Source organism: Canis lupus, chromosome 21, assembly GCF_048164855.1.
Source record: "Canis lupus baileyi chromosome 21, mCanLup2.hap1, whole genome shotgun sequence".
In the NCBI taxonomy this organism is placed as follows: domain Eukaryota; kingdom Metazoa; phylum Chordata; class Mammalia; order Carnivora; family Canidae; genus Canis; species Canis lupus.
The window spans coordinates 43,492,529-43,509,577 of NC_132858.1; the positions used below are offsets into that span (position 1 = coordinate 43,492,529).

General features: G+C 46.1%; 1 protein-coding gene across 3 annotated transcripts in view; it reads left to right on the forward strand.

Moving 5' to 3' along the window:
- Window positions 1-13,683: 13,683 nt before the first annotated feature.
- The window catches only part of SLC26A4 (solute carrier family 26 member 4), a 50,151-nt gene continuing 46,785 nt past the window's right edge, over window positions 13,684-17,049 (forward strand). For 2 of the 3 annotated variants that reach the window (XM_072791568.1, XM_072791570.1), the window contains exons 1-3: window positions 13,684-13,718; window positions 14,783-14,949; window positions 16,885-17,024. In XM_072791568.1, the coding sequence (XP_072647669.1) occupies window positions 14,786-14,949; window positions 16,885-17,024 (304 nt within the window). In that variant the 5' untranslated portion in view covers window positions 13,684-13,718; window positions 14,783-14,785. Of the gene's footprint in view, window positions 13,719-14,782; window positions 14,950-16,884; window positions 17,025-17,049 lie in introns of those variants that run through there. The other variant, XM_072791569.1, reaches the window with a different exon arrangement.

A 17,049-nucleotide genomic window follows, 5' to 3' on the forward strand; every position in this document is an offset into this window, starting at 1 on the left:
GAAGAAAGAAGAAGTCTCTTAGCCAAGACCTATGCCAGTTTCCTCAGATGAGTGCACATCGTCGCAAGCCAGAGAAGTATTGCTACTGCTTAGCATTTGGGACAGAGCCAGTGGTGACGCTCAGCAAATATGGGTTCCATCTACTTGAAAATAATTGCCTTTACATCTTGTGACATCTTCCATGGACTCTGCAATGAAAATCAATTATAATCCCTTTTGGTGGGAGAAACTAAATTAGAAAGAAAAATGATTAGAAACAGAAGGCAGCTTGATGCTTGTGATGCCAGATTTGTTCAACATGTGATTCAAAAGCCGTGGATAAGTTTTTCTGGCCGTTCTCCCAATGAACAACCTTTAGCTTACTTAAAAGCCAAAATCCATGACTCAAAAGAGCGTGCTAGGAAGAAATTTTTGACAGATAAAATTAGCTATTCCTGGCAACATCAAATAACATATATACATACACTCACGTACCTTTTTTTGAAATGAAGCTCAAAATACACCAGGATCTAACTCGAACTACTCCCCAGGTTCCAAAACTCAATTATAATAGCTAACGTTTATCAAGGGCTTACTATGTGCCAGGCGTTGCATTTAATTCCCACATCAACATCATGAGTTAGGTAGGTACTCTTCTCATACAATCTTATTTTAAAGGTGAAGACATGGAACCAAAGGGAAGAAAAGTAACTGCCCACAAGTAGAAAATGACAGAGCCAGGTTCTGGACAACTGAAGCTTCAGATAGTCTGACTCCACTGCACTCCTGATAAAGCCTTTGCCTTTGAGGAGGTTAGAGCCTAATAATGGATTCAGACAAGTACCCTTCAGTGTGGTAAGTGCATGCATATGAAGAGTGCCAAGGGGAACCTGGCTGGCTCATTAGATCAAGCCACTCATGATCTCAGAGTCATGAGTTCAAGCCCCACGTTGGGCATGGAGCCTACTTAAGAGAGAGAGAGACAGTGCTATGACCTATGTAGGAAGAACAAAGACCCTGGCCTTTGGCTATTAGGCAAGGCTCCATGAAAAGGGCAACTAAGCCAAGACTGAAGCTAAGGATGGGGAAAGGGAGAAAGAGTCCCAAGCAGAGGAAGAAGCAAGCCTCCAAGGCAGAGAGCGCTCACTCAAAACCATGGGTGGATAGAAGAGGATGATGAAGAGCCATTTTGAGAAATTTTAAGGTAAGGACAAACCTGACCAGATACCCATTTTTAAAACTGTTGTTGGCTGCTTTGATGAATAACTTGTGAGTAGCACAAAAGAGAAGCAGGGAGAACTAGGAGGGGACTATTGCCTTGGGGGCACCCCTGGCCTAAACCCAGGCCATAGCTGTGAAGATGGAAAAAAACTGGAGGAACTAGAGAGTTACTTAAAAATGTGGACTTGACAAGTAGAATGACATCAAAGGCAACAAGGAAGACAGAATCAAGAGTTGTCCCAAGTTTCTGCCTTGGGCAACTGAATGGATGGGAGCCATTCACAAAGATGGGAAATTCAGGAAAAGCAGCAGATTCAAGAATGGGTCTGAAAGAAGATAATTAATTCCATTTTGACTATGTTGAGGTCCTCATGCAACATACAAATCTATAGGAGGATCATTATGGAAGAATAATTCACATGAGTTATTCTAATCACCCAGTTGCCCCAATATATTTTTCCCCTAATATGTTTTATTTTATTTTTAGTAAATGAGTTTTCTTCTGCTTCAGAGTGTACCTTCTCAGCAGGAAGCAAGCTTTTATGGACTTTTCTTTTTTGTTTTTTTAAAATATTTTATTTATTTATTTGAGAGAGAGAAAGCACAAGCAGGGGGAGTGACAGAGAGGGAAAAGCAGGCTGCTAAGCAGGAGCCTGATGCAGGGCTAAATCTCAGGCTTCCGGATCATGACCTGAGCGGAAGGTAGACACCCAACTGACTGAGCTACCCAGGCACCCCCTCCTTTGATTCACAAGGTTTTTATATGTATGCACCTTTTCAATAGAACTTTTTCATCTAGTAATCCACAACTATTAAGATATTAATAGGGCATTTCAGGGGTAGCAGTTTAGCGCCGCCTTCAGCCCAGGGTGTGATCCTGGAGACCTGGGATCAAGTCCCACATTAGGCCCTCTGCATGGAGCCTGCTTCTCCCTCTGCCTGTGTCTCTGCCTCTCTCTCTCTCATGAATTAAAAAAAAAAAAAAAAAGACATTAATAGGGCAAAAAATAAGTTTCTTCATTAGTATGAACTTATGTTAAGCTTAAGAGAGATACAGATGGTTACGTATAGAAGTACTATAGATATGTTTATATACATAATATAGAAAATGTTATATCATAGTATTTCTTAATACACACATGTATTTCTTTGCTCTATCAGCAATGACATCCCAGCAGCAATGAGCACATGTACAGCCCACATCTTAGTTTCTAATACTGTTTCCCAATAAAAGGAATTGTGTGGGTTTCCTTAGAGAATTGGCAGATCCAAAGACTGGTATAGAAAATATACAAGATAAGCCTGAAGGGGCTCCTGGCTGGCTCAGTCAATAGAGTGTGTGACTCGAGTTTGAGTCCCATGCTGGGTGTAGAGATTACTTAAAAAGAGGAAGAAGAAGAAGAAGAAGAAGAAGAAGAAGAAGAAGAAGAAGAAGAAGAAGAAGAAGAAGAAGGAGGAGGAGGAGGAGGAGGAGGAGGAGGAGGAGGAGGAGGAGGAGGAGGAGAGGAGGAGGAGGAGGGGAGGAGGAGGAGGAGGAGGAGGAGGAGGAGGAGGAGGAGGAGGAGGAAAACCTAGAGCACCTTACAATGACAGAAAGTAAGGAAGTACTCCAAAAACAAAAACTACCCTACATTGATAAGGACATTTGGGAGCCAAATGAAAGAGCTTTCAAGGTCAAAGCTGGAATAATTTGATCAACAAAATAAAGTAGTATTAGATTCTAATACAAAGTAAAAAAAGTCATGATTCCATACTGACATAAATAATTGAATAAATTAATAAAGGGGGGGTGACACAAATCTCTCTTACAGAAGACTTCTAAGTTATCTATATAAATAACTCCACCCTCAAGAAGATGGAGGTTAATTCCCCACTCTTTAAGTGTGGCCAGCTTATAGTGACTTCTTTTCAAAGAGATTATAGAAAGGACGTAGGGGGAGAGAGAGTCACTTTACAGTGGAGAACCTAACAAACACTACTTTATCCAGGTGACCAAGGTCAATACTGTATCAACAATGATAAGTCATACTGATACTGTGTATCCTTGATATGATAAAAATAGCTCTTGACCTGTATGGTTTTCCTCCCCCCAAAAAGCATAACACTAGTCTGAGAAAAATCAGATAAATTCCAATTCAGAAGCATCCTACAAAATATTTAACCAGGATTCCCTCAAAAATGTCAAGGTCATCAAAAACAAAAGAAGTCTGAGAAACTGTCACAGCCAAGAAGAGCCTAAGGAAACAAGAAATGTAATGTGGTATCCTGGAACAGAAAACTAACATCTAGTAAAAACTAAGGAAATCTGAACAAACCATTGACTTTAGGTAATAATAACGTATCAATATATTTTTTAAAGATTTTATTTATTTATTCATGAGAAAGAGAGAGAGAGAGAGAGAGGCAGAGACACAGGCAGAGGGAGAAGCAGGCTCCATGCAGGGATCCCAACGCGGGACTCGATCCCAGTCTCCAGGATCATGCCCTGGGCTGAAGGCGGCACTAAACCGCGCTAAGCCACTGAGGCTGCCCTCAATATTGGTTTGTTTGTTTGTTTGTTTGTTTGTTTGTTTGTTTTTAATGCGGCAAGTATACCATAGAAATTTTAGGTGCCAATAGGAAAAACAGGCTATACGGTATATGGTCACTCTTCCATACTATCCTCTCAGTTTTTTTTTTTTTTTTTTAAATTTTTTTTTATTTATTTGTGATAGTCACAGAGAGAGAGAGAGAATGAGGCAGAGACACAGGCAGAGGGAGAAGCAGGCTCCATGCACCGGGAGCCCGACGTGGGATTCGATCCCGGGTCTCCAGGATCGCGCCCTGGGCCAAAGGCAGGCGCCAAACCGCTGCGCCACCCAGGGATCCCCCTCTCAGTTTTTCTGTGAATCAAAAACTGTTCTAAAAATAAAATGTATTGTTTAAAAAGTCCCTTGCTTCCATCAGAACCTTGTTTCCGATGAGTCTTTCTAGAAATACTCTATTTTTTATTTTTTTTTAAGTACTCTGTTTATATAAGGAGATATTGTCAATTCACCCCTCACTATTCTTTCTCTACTCTGCTCTGTGCCCTGAGGACTGACCGTATGAGCAAATGAACAAACTGTCTGGCTCCTTAGCTGTCTGGCTTCTTCCAGTAGATTTTGGGCAATGGAGAAAGAAGGGGTGGGGAAGATCCAACCAGCAAAAGATGAGAGGTAAGGAAGCGGAGAAATCTGGATATTTATTCCCCAAGCTTCTTCCTTGTTGGCCTGCTTCCATTCCTTTATTAAGGGCCACAGTTCCTGCTGGGCAGCTGGCCCTCTCCTACCCTCAGGGTTGTGGTAAGAGCTCCCACCTCCTCTTCCCTCAGGCTAGAAATGCTGGCAGCTGTCTTCTCAGACAGGAGACAGCTGACAGCTCCCGTCAGCTAGCCCTTGGGTGCTTCACCACTGCCTTGTTGATTTTCCATGACCTGCCCACACTTCTATAAACAGTCCCTTTATTAACTGTCTTTCAGGTCTTATGCTTTGTTGCTTGGACTCTGACTAATATACACAAATGTATATTCCTTTCCTTGATATGACTATGAGCATGCTATACACACTTCCTTCACCTTGCCTTTTTTTTTTTTTCATCTATTAATCATTTCGGGTTCCCTTCCATGTTCATGTCTATCTATCAACTTTATTAGTACCCCCTACTATCTATTGTCCGTGCATATCACACTTTAAAATATTATATCCAAAGAGAGGAGTTAGGGCAGCCCCGGTGGCGCAGCGGTTTAGTGCCGCCTGCAGCCCAGGACGTGATCCTGGAGACCCTGGATCAAGTCCCACATCGGGCTCTCTGCATGGAGCCTGCTTCTACCTCTGCCTGTGCCTCTGCCTCTCATTCTCTCTGTGTCTCTATGAATAAATAAATAAAAAATCTTAAAAAACAACAACAACAACAACGAGAGGAGTTAAACACTGAAACCTAGCAGAGGGACCATGAATGAAGCCTAGGATGAATGGAGAAGATAGGACTAGAAATTCAAGATATAGTGGTGAGAGGAACCGACAAGGCCAAAGCTCTCCAGAGGTAAGCTCTTTCTCCAGGAGAAGGTGGAATTTAAAAAAGGTCAGCTTTGGAGTCAAACTGCTTGGGTTCACATTCCAGGTCAGCCAAACTGTGTGATCTTGGGCAAATTACTTAACCTTTCTTTTTTTTTTTTTCATAATCGATTTTATTAGATAATTTTGTATCCATCAGCTTTGTTCAACTCTTTTTTTTTTATTTTTCTTGTTTATGATAGTCAGAGAGAGAGAGAGAGAGAGAGAGGCAGAGACATAGGCAGAGGGAGAAGCAGGCTCCATGCACTGGGAGCCCTACGTGGGACTCGATCCCGGGTCTCCAGGATCGTGCCCTGGGCCAAAGGCAGGCGCTAAACCGCTGCACCACCCAGGGATCCCTTACTTAACCTTTCTATGTGTACTTCCTCATCTGTAAAATGGGAATAACAATATCCACCTTAAGGAAATTCTTCTGCTCAAAAGCAGTTCAGTTTTCAAGTCATACCACACTGGGTAATATGGCACATTCAGTGGAAATAATGCCATAAATTTCCACCCTGTTCTCAGTCCTTTTTTTTTTTTTAAAAAAGATTTTATTTATTTATTCATTATATATATATATATATATATATATATATATATATATATAGAGAGAGAGAGAGAGAGAGAGAGAGAGAGAGAGAGAGAGAGAGAGGCAGAGACACAGGCAGAGGGAGAAGCAGGCTCCATGCAGGGAGCCCGATGTGGTACTGGGTCCCAGGACTCCAGGATCACACCCTGGGCAAAGGCAGGCACTGAACCGCTGAGCCATCCAGGGATCCCCGTTCCCAGTCCTTTGATTCTTTGTCTTCAACCTCCCTCATCTTCCTTCTCTGCTCATCTTACCAATCTGTCCCTTTCTGTATGATAGGCTTTCTCTCTCGATATTTAAGGCTTGCTTTTTAATGAAGAATTCGCAGATTCTAGGATTAATTGTGTTGTTACTAATTTGTAGTTCAATAGAGGGAGTATAAATAATTTTAAAAACCATTTTTTTAATAAAGCAAAGTAGCGATCAGCCAGCCAGAAAAAAAGAAAGGTAAACTGTCCCAGATAATATGCTGTTGTTTTCTACCAAAAGCAGTTAGAGTCATTGGCTGGATCAATGTCTGCTCAGATCTAACAAGAGTTATCTTAACTACTGAGGAGAACCTACTGAGTGTAAGGCACCATCAGCCCCCCAAAAGTAAAGTTATTAGTCATACATGCAGTAATTAGAAACAATTGAATAAATTCTAAATACTAAATTTTTTCCCTTTTATACGTGTCATTTAAAAACACAGCTACCAGCACAACTATTCAGAAAATAGTTCTCCAAAGAGTTCAAGGTATTTTATTTTATTTAAATTCAACTAATTAACATATATTGTATTATTAGTTTCAGAGGTGGAGTTTAGTGACTCATCAGTTGCGTAATAACACCCAGTGCTCATCCCATCAGGTACCCTCCTTAATGCCTGTCACCCTGTTACCCTCATCCCCCCAAGAGGTCAAAGTATTCGAGATTTTTTTTTCCTAGCCACCTGAATCCAAGGATCATCTGCATCTTACAGAAGAAAAGAGGTCTTTCATTCTCCTTTATGACCTCTCAAGGGCTTGGCGCTGGCCCTTTTATCTGGCCTTGTCGGTTCCTCCCCTCCCAAAATGCCTGTGTGTAATTGCTGCATACTACTGTGGAGGGCTCCCAGTTTGCTATCTCTAGATCTGACTTTCCTGGGTTACAGCCACCTGCCTTCATTTTCATTTCCCAAGCATAGCCTGCTCTTTCCTGACTCAGGGTTTTGCATCTGCTGTTCCTTTTCCAGGAAGGCTGTCTCCTCATCTTTCAGATCTCTCTTCCGATGACATCACCTCGTTTAAAGCAGTCCTCCCCCACTCTCTGCGTTGTGCATTTTCCCCATCAGCAATTCCACGTGACATCATTCTGTTTATTTCTCCCATAGATTTCATCACAACTAGAATATTATCTGATTTATGTATTTGCTTATAGTTACTGTTCCCCCATGGGAGTAGAAATTCTTTGGTGCCAGGAACTTTATCAGACCTGCTCACTGTATCCCTAACACTTAGGATGGGGTCCGACACATGTAGGGGGAGTTCAATAAATACTCACCAAATGAATGAATAAATGGATGGGTAGATGAATGAGTGAATGGAATACCTAAACATCCTACTCAACAACACGCCACATTCCTTAATTTTCTCTTTTCTCTCTCTACTGAGAAACCACAGGACAAAATGTGCAAGGATAACTTTAAAATTTCATACTATTGAGGGACAAATTTCCAACATGTCAAATTTGGACTCATATTAAAGAATGTGGTTCTTCCTTTACTATCTGAGACATTATAGAATTATATAAAAAAACATTTTTAGTGACACTGAAAGTTGTTTTATTATTTTTTTAATATTTATTTATTTATTCATGAGAGACACAGAAAGAGAGAGAGAGGCAGAGACGAGAGAGAGAGAATGAGAGAGAGAGAGAGAGAGAGGCAGAGACATAGGCAGAGGGAGAAGCAGGCTCCTCGCAGGGAGCCTGATGTGGGACTGGATCCTGGATACCAGGATCACAACTGCACCAGAAGGCAGCCACCCAACTGCTGAGCCACCCAGGTGTCCCTGAAAGTTGTTTTAAATTAGAATGCATGGCCACACAGTCTTAGAAAGAATTTTTTTTTTTTAAAGCGTGGATTCTCAGTTTTTTAGTTTCATTCCTATCTAACAATTTCTCAAGATTACCTCATTAAAGATCAACCAATCAATAATGTCACAAGTATTTCTTCATTTCCTATTACATCATCATGATTTGCCAAGGTACTGTGTAGAGATACAAAAGAAGACTACAGATAGGAAACAAACAAAAAAAAGACAAGCAGGAAATAATCAAAGTTTAACAGTGATTATCTGGAGCAATATGAAAGGAAGTGATTGCTCTTTTCTATTTTAATATATTTTTAACTTGTCCACTTATAGGCATTTAGTTGTATAAAAGACATATCCATATGATTTTTGTCTTCAAGCAGCATATCTTGTATCTGGAGAGGGGGAAAAAGTAACAATCAGGGAACAAATGTAGAATTATTGAATATGAAATTGTATGGTTATTGAAAGGAAGCTCAATCAGTTTTTCAGAGGAGAGATCATAAAGGTGAGTGAAAGTTCTCTTTACATATAAATATGGCAGAAATTTAGCATCTATTGTCGAGAAAGTCAACAAGCAAAATGAAAATAAGTGCTCAGGATTAGACTTGATTTTCCCAGCGAAAATGGCCACTTTCCCAGGCAGCTGATTTTTTCAGACTTTCTACTGATCACCAACACCAGCCTGAGATGTGAACAGTGTTTCTCTTTGCAATGTGAACAACAGTGAGTTCCAAACACTGCCTCCAAACAGAAGTGACTCAATTCAATTCTACAGAAAAAAATAATAAATGAGCTACACACGTTACAATTCAAAAGTAGAAGATGATAAACATCAAAATTGAGGTTTCTCCTGAAACCAGATTTTGGGACATTATTTGCACATTTCCAGTAGTTTGCACTTATTCTGATTAGAGAATTTAAAAATTGAAGAGAAGAAAGTAAGAATTTACATCATAAATTTGCCCTCTGGACCAGAAAAAGTAAAAAACTGCAAAAAAAAAAAAGGGCAAAAAAAGTTCTACTCTTTGAACTACAGGATACAATCAATTATAAGATGAGTCCTAATAAAATGTGAAAAATGTGCATTTAAGAATCAGCAATGTAAAATAATGTATACATTTTGTGACTATTTGATGAATGTCTGCTGCACCCAGTTATGAGACCAGTTTCTATGCTTCTTTTTTTGTTCATCATTATATCCATGGACGGCACTAATCAATTCTTAATAAATCCTTGAATGAACAAATGAATGAATGAATGAACGGATATGTAGCTCTAATAGTGAGTATGTAGCTCTAATAGTTTGTCTTACACTTCAAATACCTAAATGGTAAATAAGAAATGCATTTTATTTTATTTTTAAATATTTTATTTATTTATTCATGAGAGACACATAGAGAGGCAGAGACACAGGCAGAGGGAGAAGCAGCCTCCCTGTGGGGAGCCCGACATGGGACTCGATCCCGGCTCTCCAGGATGAGGCCCTGGGCTGAGGGCGGCGCTAAACCACTGAGCCACCCGGGCTGCCCAAGAAATGCATTTTAAATCAGCATTAACTACTAAATAAGTGCTGGAAAGTAGCAATAACATTGTCTAACATTTATTTTGAGGTGACGCATTATCTCTTTGGAAAGAAGTCCTGGAAATGATTAAATTCTGATAAATAAGAACCACCCACCTCTGTGTAAACCAGGTGAAGCTTGGTTGGTAAAGCCTAAATGAGTTATTTGAGGTGTTTAATATAACAAGTAAATTGACAGGGAGAGCAAGCTGTGATCACATCCTACTCCTCACTGTTTAAAAGACAACCAAATTCAGACCTATGAGAAAAGCAATCCTCTACTTTATAGAAACCTGTAAGGGAGATGCCATTCTGTCCATGCACCATTTCTTTCTTTCTTAGAAAAGGCATTTAAAAGGAACCTGGGTGGCTCACTTGTTGGAGCCAAGGGCTCTTGATTTTGGCTCAGGTCATGATCTTGGGGTCCTGGGATCAAGTCTCCTCTACCCCCACTCTGTGCTCAGTGGGGAGTTTACTTAAGGAGTCTCCCTCTGCCTCTCTCCCCCACCACACTGCTCTTGCTCCCTCACTCTCTCAAATAAATGAATACATCCCTTTGTACACAACCTGCTTCTGTTTTGGGGTTTCACAGGTAGCAGAGCAGATTCCCTTGCTGCGATCTATTAAAAGTCACCTCTCAACACATGGGTTTGTAAAAAAAAAAAAAAAAAAAAAAAAGAAAAAGGTAAGAAAAAAAATGAAAAAAAATCTTTAAAAAAAAGGAAAAGGCATTTAACAGAAGAAAACAATGTCTTTAAGTACAGGCAGCACTTACTACAGTGTGATGATTATTAAACCAAATTCTTATATAGAAAGATGCGGTTCAAAGAATAATTCTATTCTCCGAGGGAAGCTACTTTGCCTTCTAGTGTAAGTTGATAGTCTATTCTCTCCTGTGTCCTTCTGACATCTCTACCCCACTCCTTATTTGTTTGATCACTACCACCACCACCAAACCACCACTAAGTTCCGATACGAGTGGTCCGCAGAGCTGACTGGCCCAGACTGCAAGGGTTCAAAAGAGCATGTAACAGGGAGCAGAAGTTTCAGAGTGGGATGTGGGTTATATCTGTATTTGCATAGAGCGTCCAAATAAACTAAGAATTGTGAGTCACCTAGATGAGCGACCATGGAACCAATTATATGAACTGATGATATGAAATCCCAGGCAGCCATTGACGAAAGGAAAAATCCCCATATACTCCCCTGGAAGATATGAGTGACATAGACTTAACTTTTTTTAAAAAGCTGTAGACCAATATATAATTTAAGTTTTCATTTTTTAAAGAAATATGTTTGGGGTATGAGTATATCTGCTTAGAAAACACTATAGAAGGTAATGATGGTTGAGGGAAGCATAGTACTTGCCTTCAAAAAGTTTTGCTCTCCCAAAAGAAGAAGTTTTGGTCTAGAGAGGGAGATAAGACTTGTATGAAAACAGAATCAGGATACCAAGGTAGATAGCAAAAGGCATCTTAAAAGAGAATCAGATAAGGGGCCAAGAGAATTCAGAAAAGGGACTAGATTAATGCTGCCTGAGAGCATCAAGGAATGTTCATGGAGGAGAGAGAGTTTTAAGGAGCTCGAAGCTAAGTGTGAGGGTGTATAGAATAGAAACATTCTGAATTTATTTTAAGACAAATATTTGCCTCTATTTCAGTGTAGTTGAGTTACACGTCCAACAATGTGTCACTTACAGAAAATGCCCGTGCACTGTATACACATATACTATACGATGCCTATACACCATACATATATGAATATATGTTTGGAGAGAGATGCTCCATTTATATTTATTTATTTTTAAAGATTTTATTTATTCATGAGAAAAAACACAGAGAGGGAGGCAGAGACACAGGCAGAGGGAGAAGCAGGCTCCCTGCAGGGAGCCCCATGTGAGACTCAATCCTAGAACCCCCGCAATCACGCCCTGAGCCAAAGGCAGCCGCTCAACCACTGAGCCACCCAGGTGCCCCAAGAAGTATATTTTAAATAACTACAGAACCTTAGAGGGCCTTCGAACCCCATCATAGGATGTTTAATAGCATCCCTGGCCTTCATCCACTAGTTTTCAATAGCATACCATCAGGCGTGACAACAAAAATGTCCTAGACATTACCAAATGCCCTGAGGGGCAAGATAGCCCTTAGTTAAGAACCAATGGTATACACAGTTGACTCTGGAACAACATGGGTGTTATAGGTTCCAAACCCTGTGGAGTTGAAAATCCTCCAGTAAGCTGGAGGATTCTTCAGAAACTTGGCTACGAACAGCCTACTTTTTTTTTTTTTTAAGATTTTATTTCTTTATTCATGAGAGACACAGAGAGAAGGGCAGAGACACAGGCAGAGGGAAAAGCAGGCTCCACGCAGGGAGTCCAACATGGGACTCCATCCCGGGTCCCCAGGATCAAGCCCTGGGCCAAAGGTGGCGCTAAACCTCTGAGCCACCCGGGGTTCCCCAAACAGCCTACTCTTTTTTTTTTTTTAAGATTTTATTTATTTATTTATTAGAGACAGAGAGAGAGAGAGAGAGAGAGAGAGAGAGAGGCAGAGACACAGGCAGAAGGAGAAGCAGGCTCCGCAGGGAGCCCGACGTGGGACTCGATTCAGGGTCTTCAGGATCACGCCCTGGGCTGAAGGCGGCGCTAAACCGCTGAGCCACCCGGGCTGCCCCAAACAGCCTACTCTTGATTGGAAGCTTTAGCCGTAGGTAACACCATCAGTCAATATTATCTGTGACTTACTTACGTATTATACACTGTATTCTTACAAGAAGGTAAAGGAAAATGTTAAGAAAATCATAAGAGACAACACATTTACAGTATTGTACTGTACTCGTGAGAAAATTTCCACATATAGGTGGGTGGTCCTGTGTAGTTCAAAGCCGTGTTGTTCAAGGGTCAACTGTACAAGCAAATCCTCCCCTGTGAGTGGATAAGGATTCTCAAGTTCATGATCTTGATTTTTATTTTTTGGGTCCCTTCAACGGTTCTTCGTTTAAAGTGTATTCGTTTTACTTATTTGAAGTTATCTCTACACTCAACAGCTTAGGGCTTGAATTCAGGACCCCGAGATTAAGTAAGAGTCGCATGCTCTTTCAACTGAGTCAGCCAGGCACTCCTTAACCCTATTTAAGGATCAAGTAAGTTTTTTGCGCATCTGTTGAAAGCTGTTGACTCGTTTATCAGAAAAATGCACATGGTCACACCGTGTGGAATACAATTACGGGGAATTTACACTAGGGTTCTCCCCAGAGGAGTTCTGTTTCCTGGAGTTTAAAGAATTGTCTTGGTCTGCATTTTCCAGCTAAGCAACTGCAGGCTGTGCCCAGAAGGTCCACAGTCTCTTTTGCAGTCGCTTGGGTATTTACTTCGGAGCACTGACAATCAGGATAGTCTTCCCGTTTACCAAGCTACGAAGCTCTCCCATCCTTCATCTTCACGTGCGTCAGTCAGTTTTAGCGAATCCATCCCAGCAGGATCTGAACCCTGCTGCGGTAGGACAGATCCCACTCCCCCCACTGCCTGCCAGTCTCCATCCCTGTCCAGTCCCGCGATCCCTTCCTTAGTTGCCCAGATGACTGAGAAGGAAGATAGAACCACAGAGTCAGCAGGGGTAGGAAAGGGAGGCCCTTGGTTTTTTTTTTTTTTTTTTTTTAAGATTTTATTTATTCATGAGAAACAGAGAGAGAGAGAGAGAGAGGAGAGAGAGAGAGAGAGGCAGAGACACAGGCCGAGGGAGCAGCGGGGTCCAAGCAGGGAGCCCGACGCGGGCCTCGATCCCGGGACCCGGGGTCACGCCCTGGGCCGGGGGCAGATGCTGCAGCGCTGAGCATCCCGAGCCCCTCGGTTTCGGCCGTGAGAGGCGGCACACAGGCCCGCAGAAGTGCGGCCACAACGAGCCCAGAGTCCCGGAGTAAACCCTCGAGTCCCCGCAGCGCCCCCCCCCCCCCGCGCCGCCCGCCGCCTCGGGACCGCGCCGCCTGGGAGCAGGGGGGCCGCCGCGGTCGCTCCCGGCCCGAGCCCCCCGCGCCCCGACCTGGCCCGCGCCCCCGGCCTCCGCGCTCCGGGAAGGGGAAGCGTGCGGGAGGGGAAGGGCGGCGGCCTCCGCGGCCCTCTTTCCGACTCAGGTGTCTCTGTTGCTCCATAAATAAAACGTGTCCGGGCCCCGTGCGACGCTATAAAGGCGGCGGCGCGGCGGCCCGGGGCACTCCCGGCGGGCCCGCGGCCGGAACAGGTGAGCGGCCCGACCGCCGCCCCGCCCCGCCCCGCCCCGCCCCGCCCCGCCCCGCTGCCCCGGGAGCCCCGCTGCCCCGGGAGCCCCGCTGCCCCGGGAGCCCCGCCAGCGGCCGGCCCTGCGCGGGGTCGGGCGGGAGGGCAGGCCCCGCGGCCTCGTCTGCGGGGTCGGGGGGCGGGGGGCGGGGGGCGGGGGGCCGGCGCCAGGGCACTGCACCTGCCCCGACGCGGCCCCCGGCGGGACGGCGACCGCCGCTGGAATTTGCCTGGGGACCCGGGGACCGGGGCCTGACGTCTCCACGCCCAGCCCGGGGGCCGGAGCTGCGCCCTGGGTCGGCGCCGCGCGAGAGGAGCGCGGGCTCCCGCCGGGCTTTGGGGGAGATTTCAGGACGCGGACAGCGCCCCGGCGGCCGGCGGGCGGGGGCTGGGTCGAGCCCCGGAGCCCCCGGAGCCCCCGGACCCCGGGCGGGGCGGCAGGTGCGGGCGGCGGGACCCCGGGACCTCGGGGCAGCAGGTGCGGGCGACGGGACCGCGGGACCCCGGGGCAGCAGGGTCCCGCGGGCGACGGGATCCCGGGACCTCGGGACCCCGGGCAGGGCGGCAGGTGCGGGCGGCGGGACCCCGGGACCCCGGCAGGGCAGCAGGTGCGGGCGACGGGACCCCGGGTCCCCGGGGCAGCAGGTGCGGGCGACGGGTGCGGGCGACGGGCCAGCAGGTGCGGGCGGCGGGACCCCGGGACCTCGGGACCCCGGGCAGGGCGGCAGGTGCGGGCGGCGGGACCCCGGGACCCCGGCAGGGTAGCAGGTGCGGGCGACGGGACCGCGGGACCCCGGGGCAGCAGGTGCGGGCGACGGGACCGCGGGACCCCGGCAGGGCAGCAGGTGCGGGCGACGGGACCGCGGGACCCCGGGGCAGCAGGTGCGGGGGACGGGGCCGAGAGCAGCAGGTGCGCGGCCGGGCCCCGGGCTGGGCGGCCGCAGGGGCGCCGGGCGGCGGCTGACGCGCGGTCCCCTGCTCCCCGCCGGGCCGCTCCTTCCCGGCCCCGCGGCGCCCCCGCCTCCGCAGGTCATGGACGCGCCGCGCAGCCGGCTGGAGCCGCCCCCGCTCCCGGAGTACAGCTGCAGCTACGTGGTGTCGCGGCCGGTGTTCAGCGAGCTCGCCTTCCAGCAGCAGCACGAGCGGCGCCTGCAGGAGCGCAAGACGCTGCGGGAGAGCCTGGCCCGCGGCTGCAGGTAGCGCGGCCGGGGCGCGGGGGACGTCGCCAGCCTGCCGGGCCGCCGGCCTTCCCGCTCGCCGGGTGGCTCCACCGTTCTCCGCCCCGGGAGGCGCCCCGGGAGGCGCGGGCTGCGGGCTGGGACCCAGCGGCGCCCAGTGTACGCCCAGGCTCGGGCCTCCCTGGGGCAGCGGGACCCCCAGGGAGCCCTGCGTCCTCCCCAGCCGCCAACGGGCCACCTGTGCCCAGCTACCACGACAGGAGCTAGACAACTGTCACCTGCTGCCAGATTTTCTTTGGTTTTAAGAATCTTTTTTTTTTTTTTTAAGATTTCATTTATTATTTATGAGAGACATAGGGAGAGAGAGGCAGAGACACAGGCAGAGGGAGAAGCAGGCTCCATGCAGGGAGCCCAACATGGGACTCGATCCCGGGACTCCAGGATCACACCCCGGGCTGCAGGCAGGCGCTCAACCGCTGAGCCACGGGGGGCCCAAAGAATCTTTTATTATAGGACATAAGTATATACACAAGTAGACGTAGTAGTATAATGAAACCCTCTCCATGTTTTTTTTTTTTTTTTTAATTTATTTATGATAGTCATACAGAGAGAGAGAGAGTCAGAGACACAGGCAGAGGGAGAAGCAGGCTCCATGCACCGGGAGCCCGACGTGGGATTCGATCCCGGGTCTCTAGGATCGCGCCCTGGGCCAAAGGCAGGCGCCAAACCGCTGCGCCACCCAGGGATCCCCCTCTCCATGTTTTTACCCATCACTCCGCTTCAACGACCAAGTCTATCTCTCTCCACCCACTTGTCCTCATTCTATTTTTTAAAAAAGATTTTATTTATTTATGAGAGACACAGAGAGAGAGAGAGAGGCAGAGACACAGGCAGAGGGAGAAGCAGGTTCCCTGCAGGGAGGCCGACGTGGGACTCGATCCCTGGACTTCAGATCACACCCTGAGCTGAAGGCAGATGCTCAGCCGCTGAGCCACCCAGGCATCCCTACTTTTTTTTTTTTTTAAAGCAAATCCTATATACCGTATCTTTTTTTTTAAGATTTTATTTTATTTATTCATGAGAGACACAGAGAGGGAGGCAGAGACATAGGCAGAGGGAGAAGAAGGCTCCAAGCCAGGAGCCTGATGCGGGACTCGATCCCGGGACCCCAGGATCACCCTGAGCTGAAGGCTGGAGCTAAACCGCTGAGCCACCCAGGCATCCCCTATAGCATATCTTTTTGTCTGTATATATTTCGGTATATGTGTCTAGGGACTCTTTAAAAAAAAAAAAAGCAGTTACCTTATCACACCTAAAAAATAATTCCTTAATATGAAAAAGTCAAAATTTCCAATTGTGTCATAATTTAAATAATCAGTTGAATGAGGATAATGCCCACCCCCTCTTAACATTTCTTCCCCTTTTATCTAAAGGGTGCTGAATTTAGAAAATACTAAATACTAAATAGCAAGGCGCAGCAAAGTGTACATTTATCATGTTAAGATTTTTGTATAAACTGGCTCCAAGCTTGTGTTGCCAAAATAAAGAGAGTGTGTTTATTTTTCTTTAAAGAAAAAAAAAAAAAGGAGTAGGAGAAGGCGCCTGGGTTAGAAGTCTGAAAATTAATCTCCATTTAGAGACTCCACATTGATCGTTCTGTGGCTGGTCTAGAAAATGGGTCCTTGTGTGGGGATATTTTCTCAGAGGATTACAAAGGTGGGAGAGAGGGAGGCGACACTTAATCCTGTGTTTTCTACTGCAGGCATTTATAAGGGTAGATAGAGTTCTTGGCAAAAGCATGGCAAGCGCTTCAGCGTTGGTATTTGCCATGCAATTCTTATTCTTTTTCCAAACGGTTGTAAAGATCAGCCCAGTCCTGCTCAAAACTTTGTGCTTTGCAATTGGTCGTGCCCGAGATGGTATTGGAAACCCACTTTTCTTGCCTTTTGACAGTTGTTCAAGGAAGAGAGGCCTTGGTGTGCTGAAGACTCTCCTGCCCATCTTGGACTGGCTCCCCAAATACCGAATCAAGGAATGGCTGCTTAGCGACATCATCTCGGGAGTTAGTACTGGGCTAGTGGGCACGCTGCAAGGTAGGTGTTGGTGGATTGGCTTCCG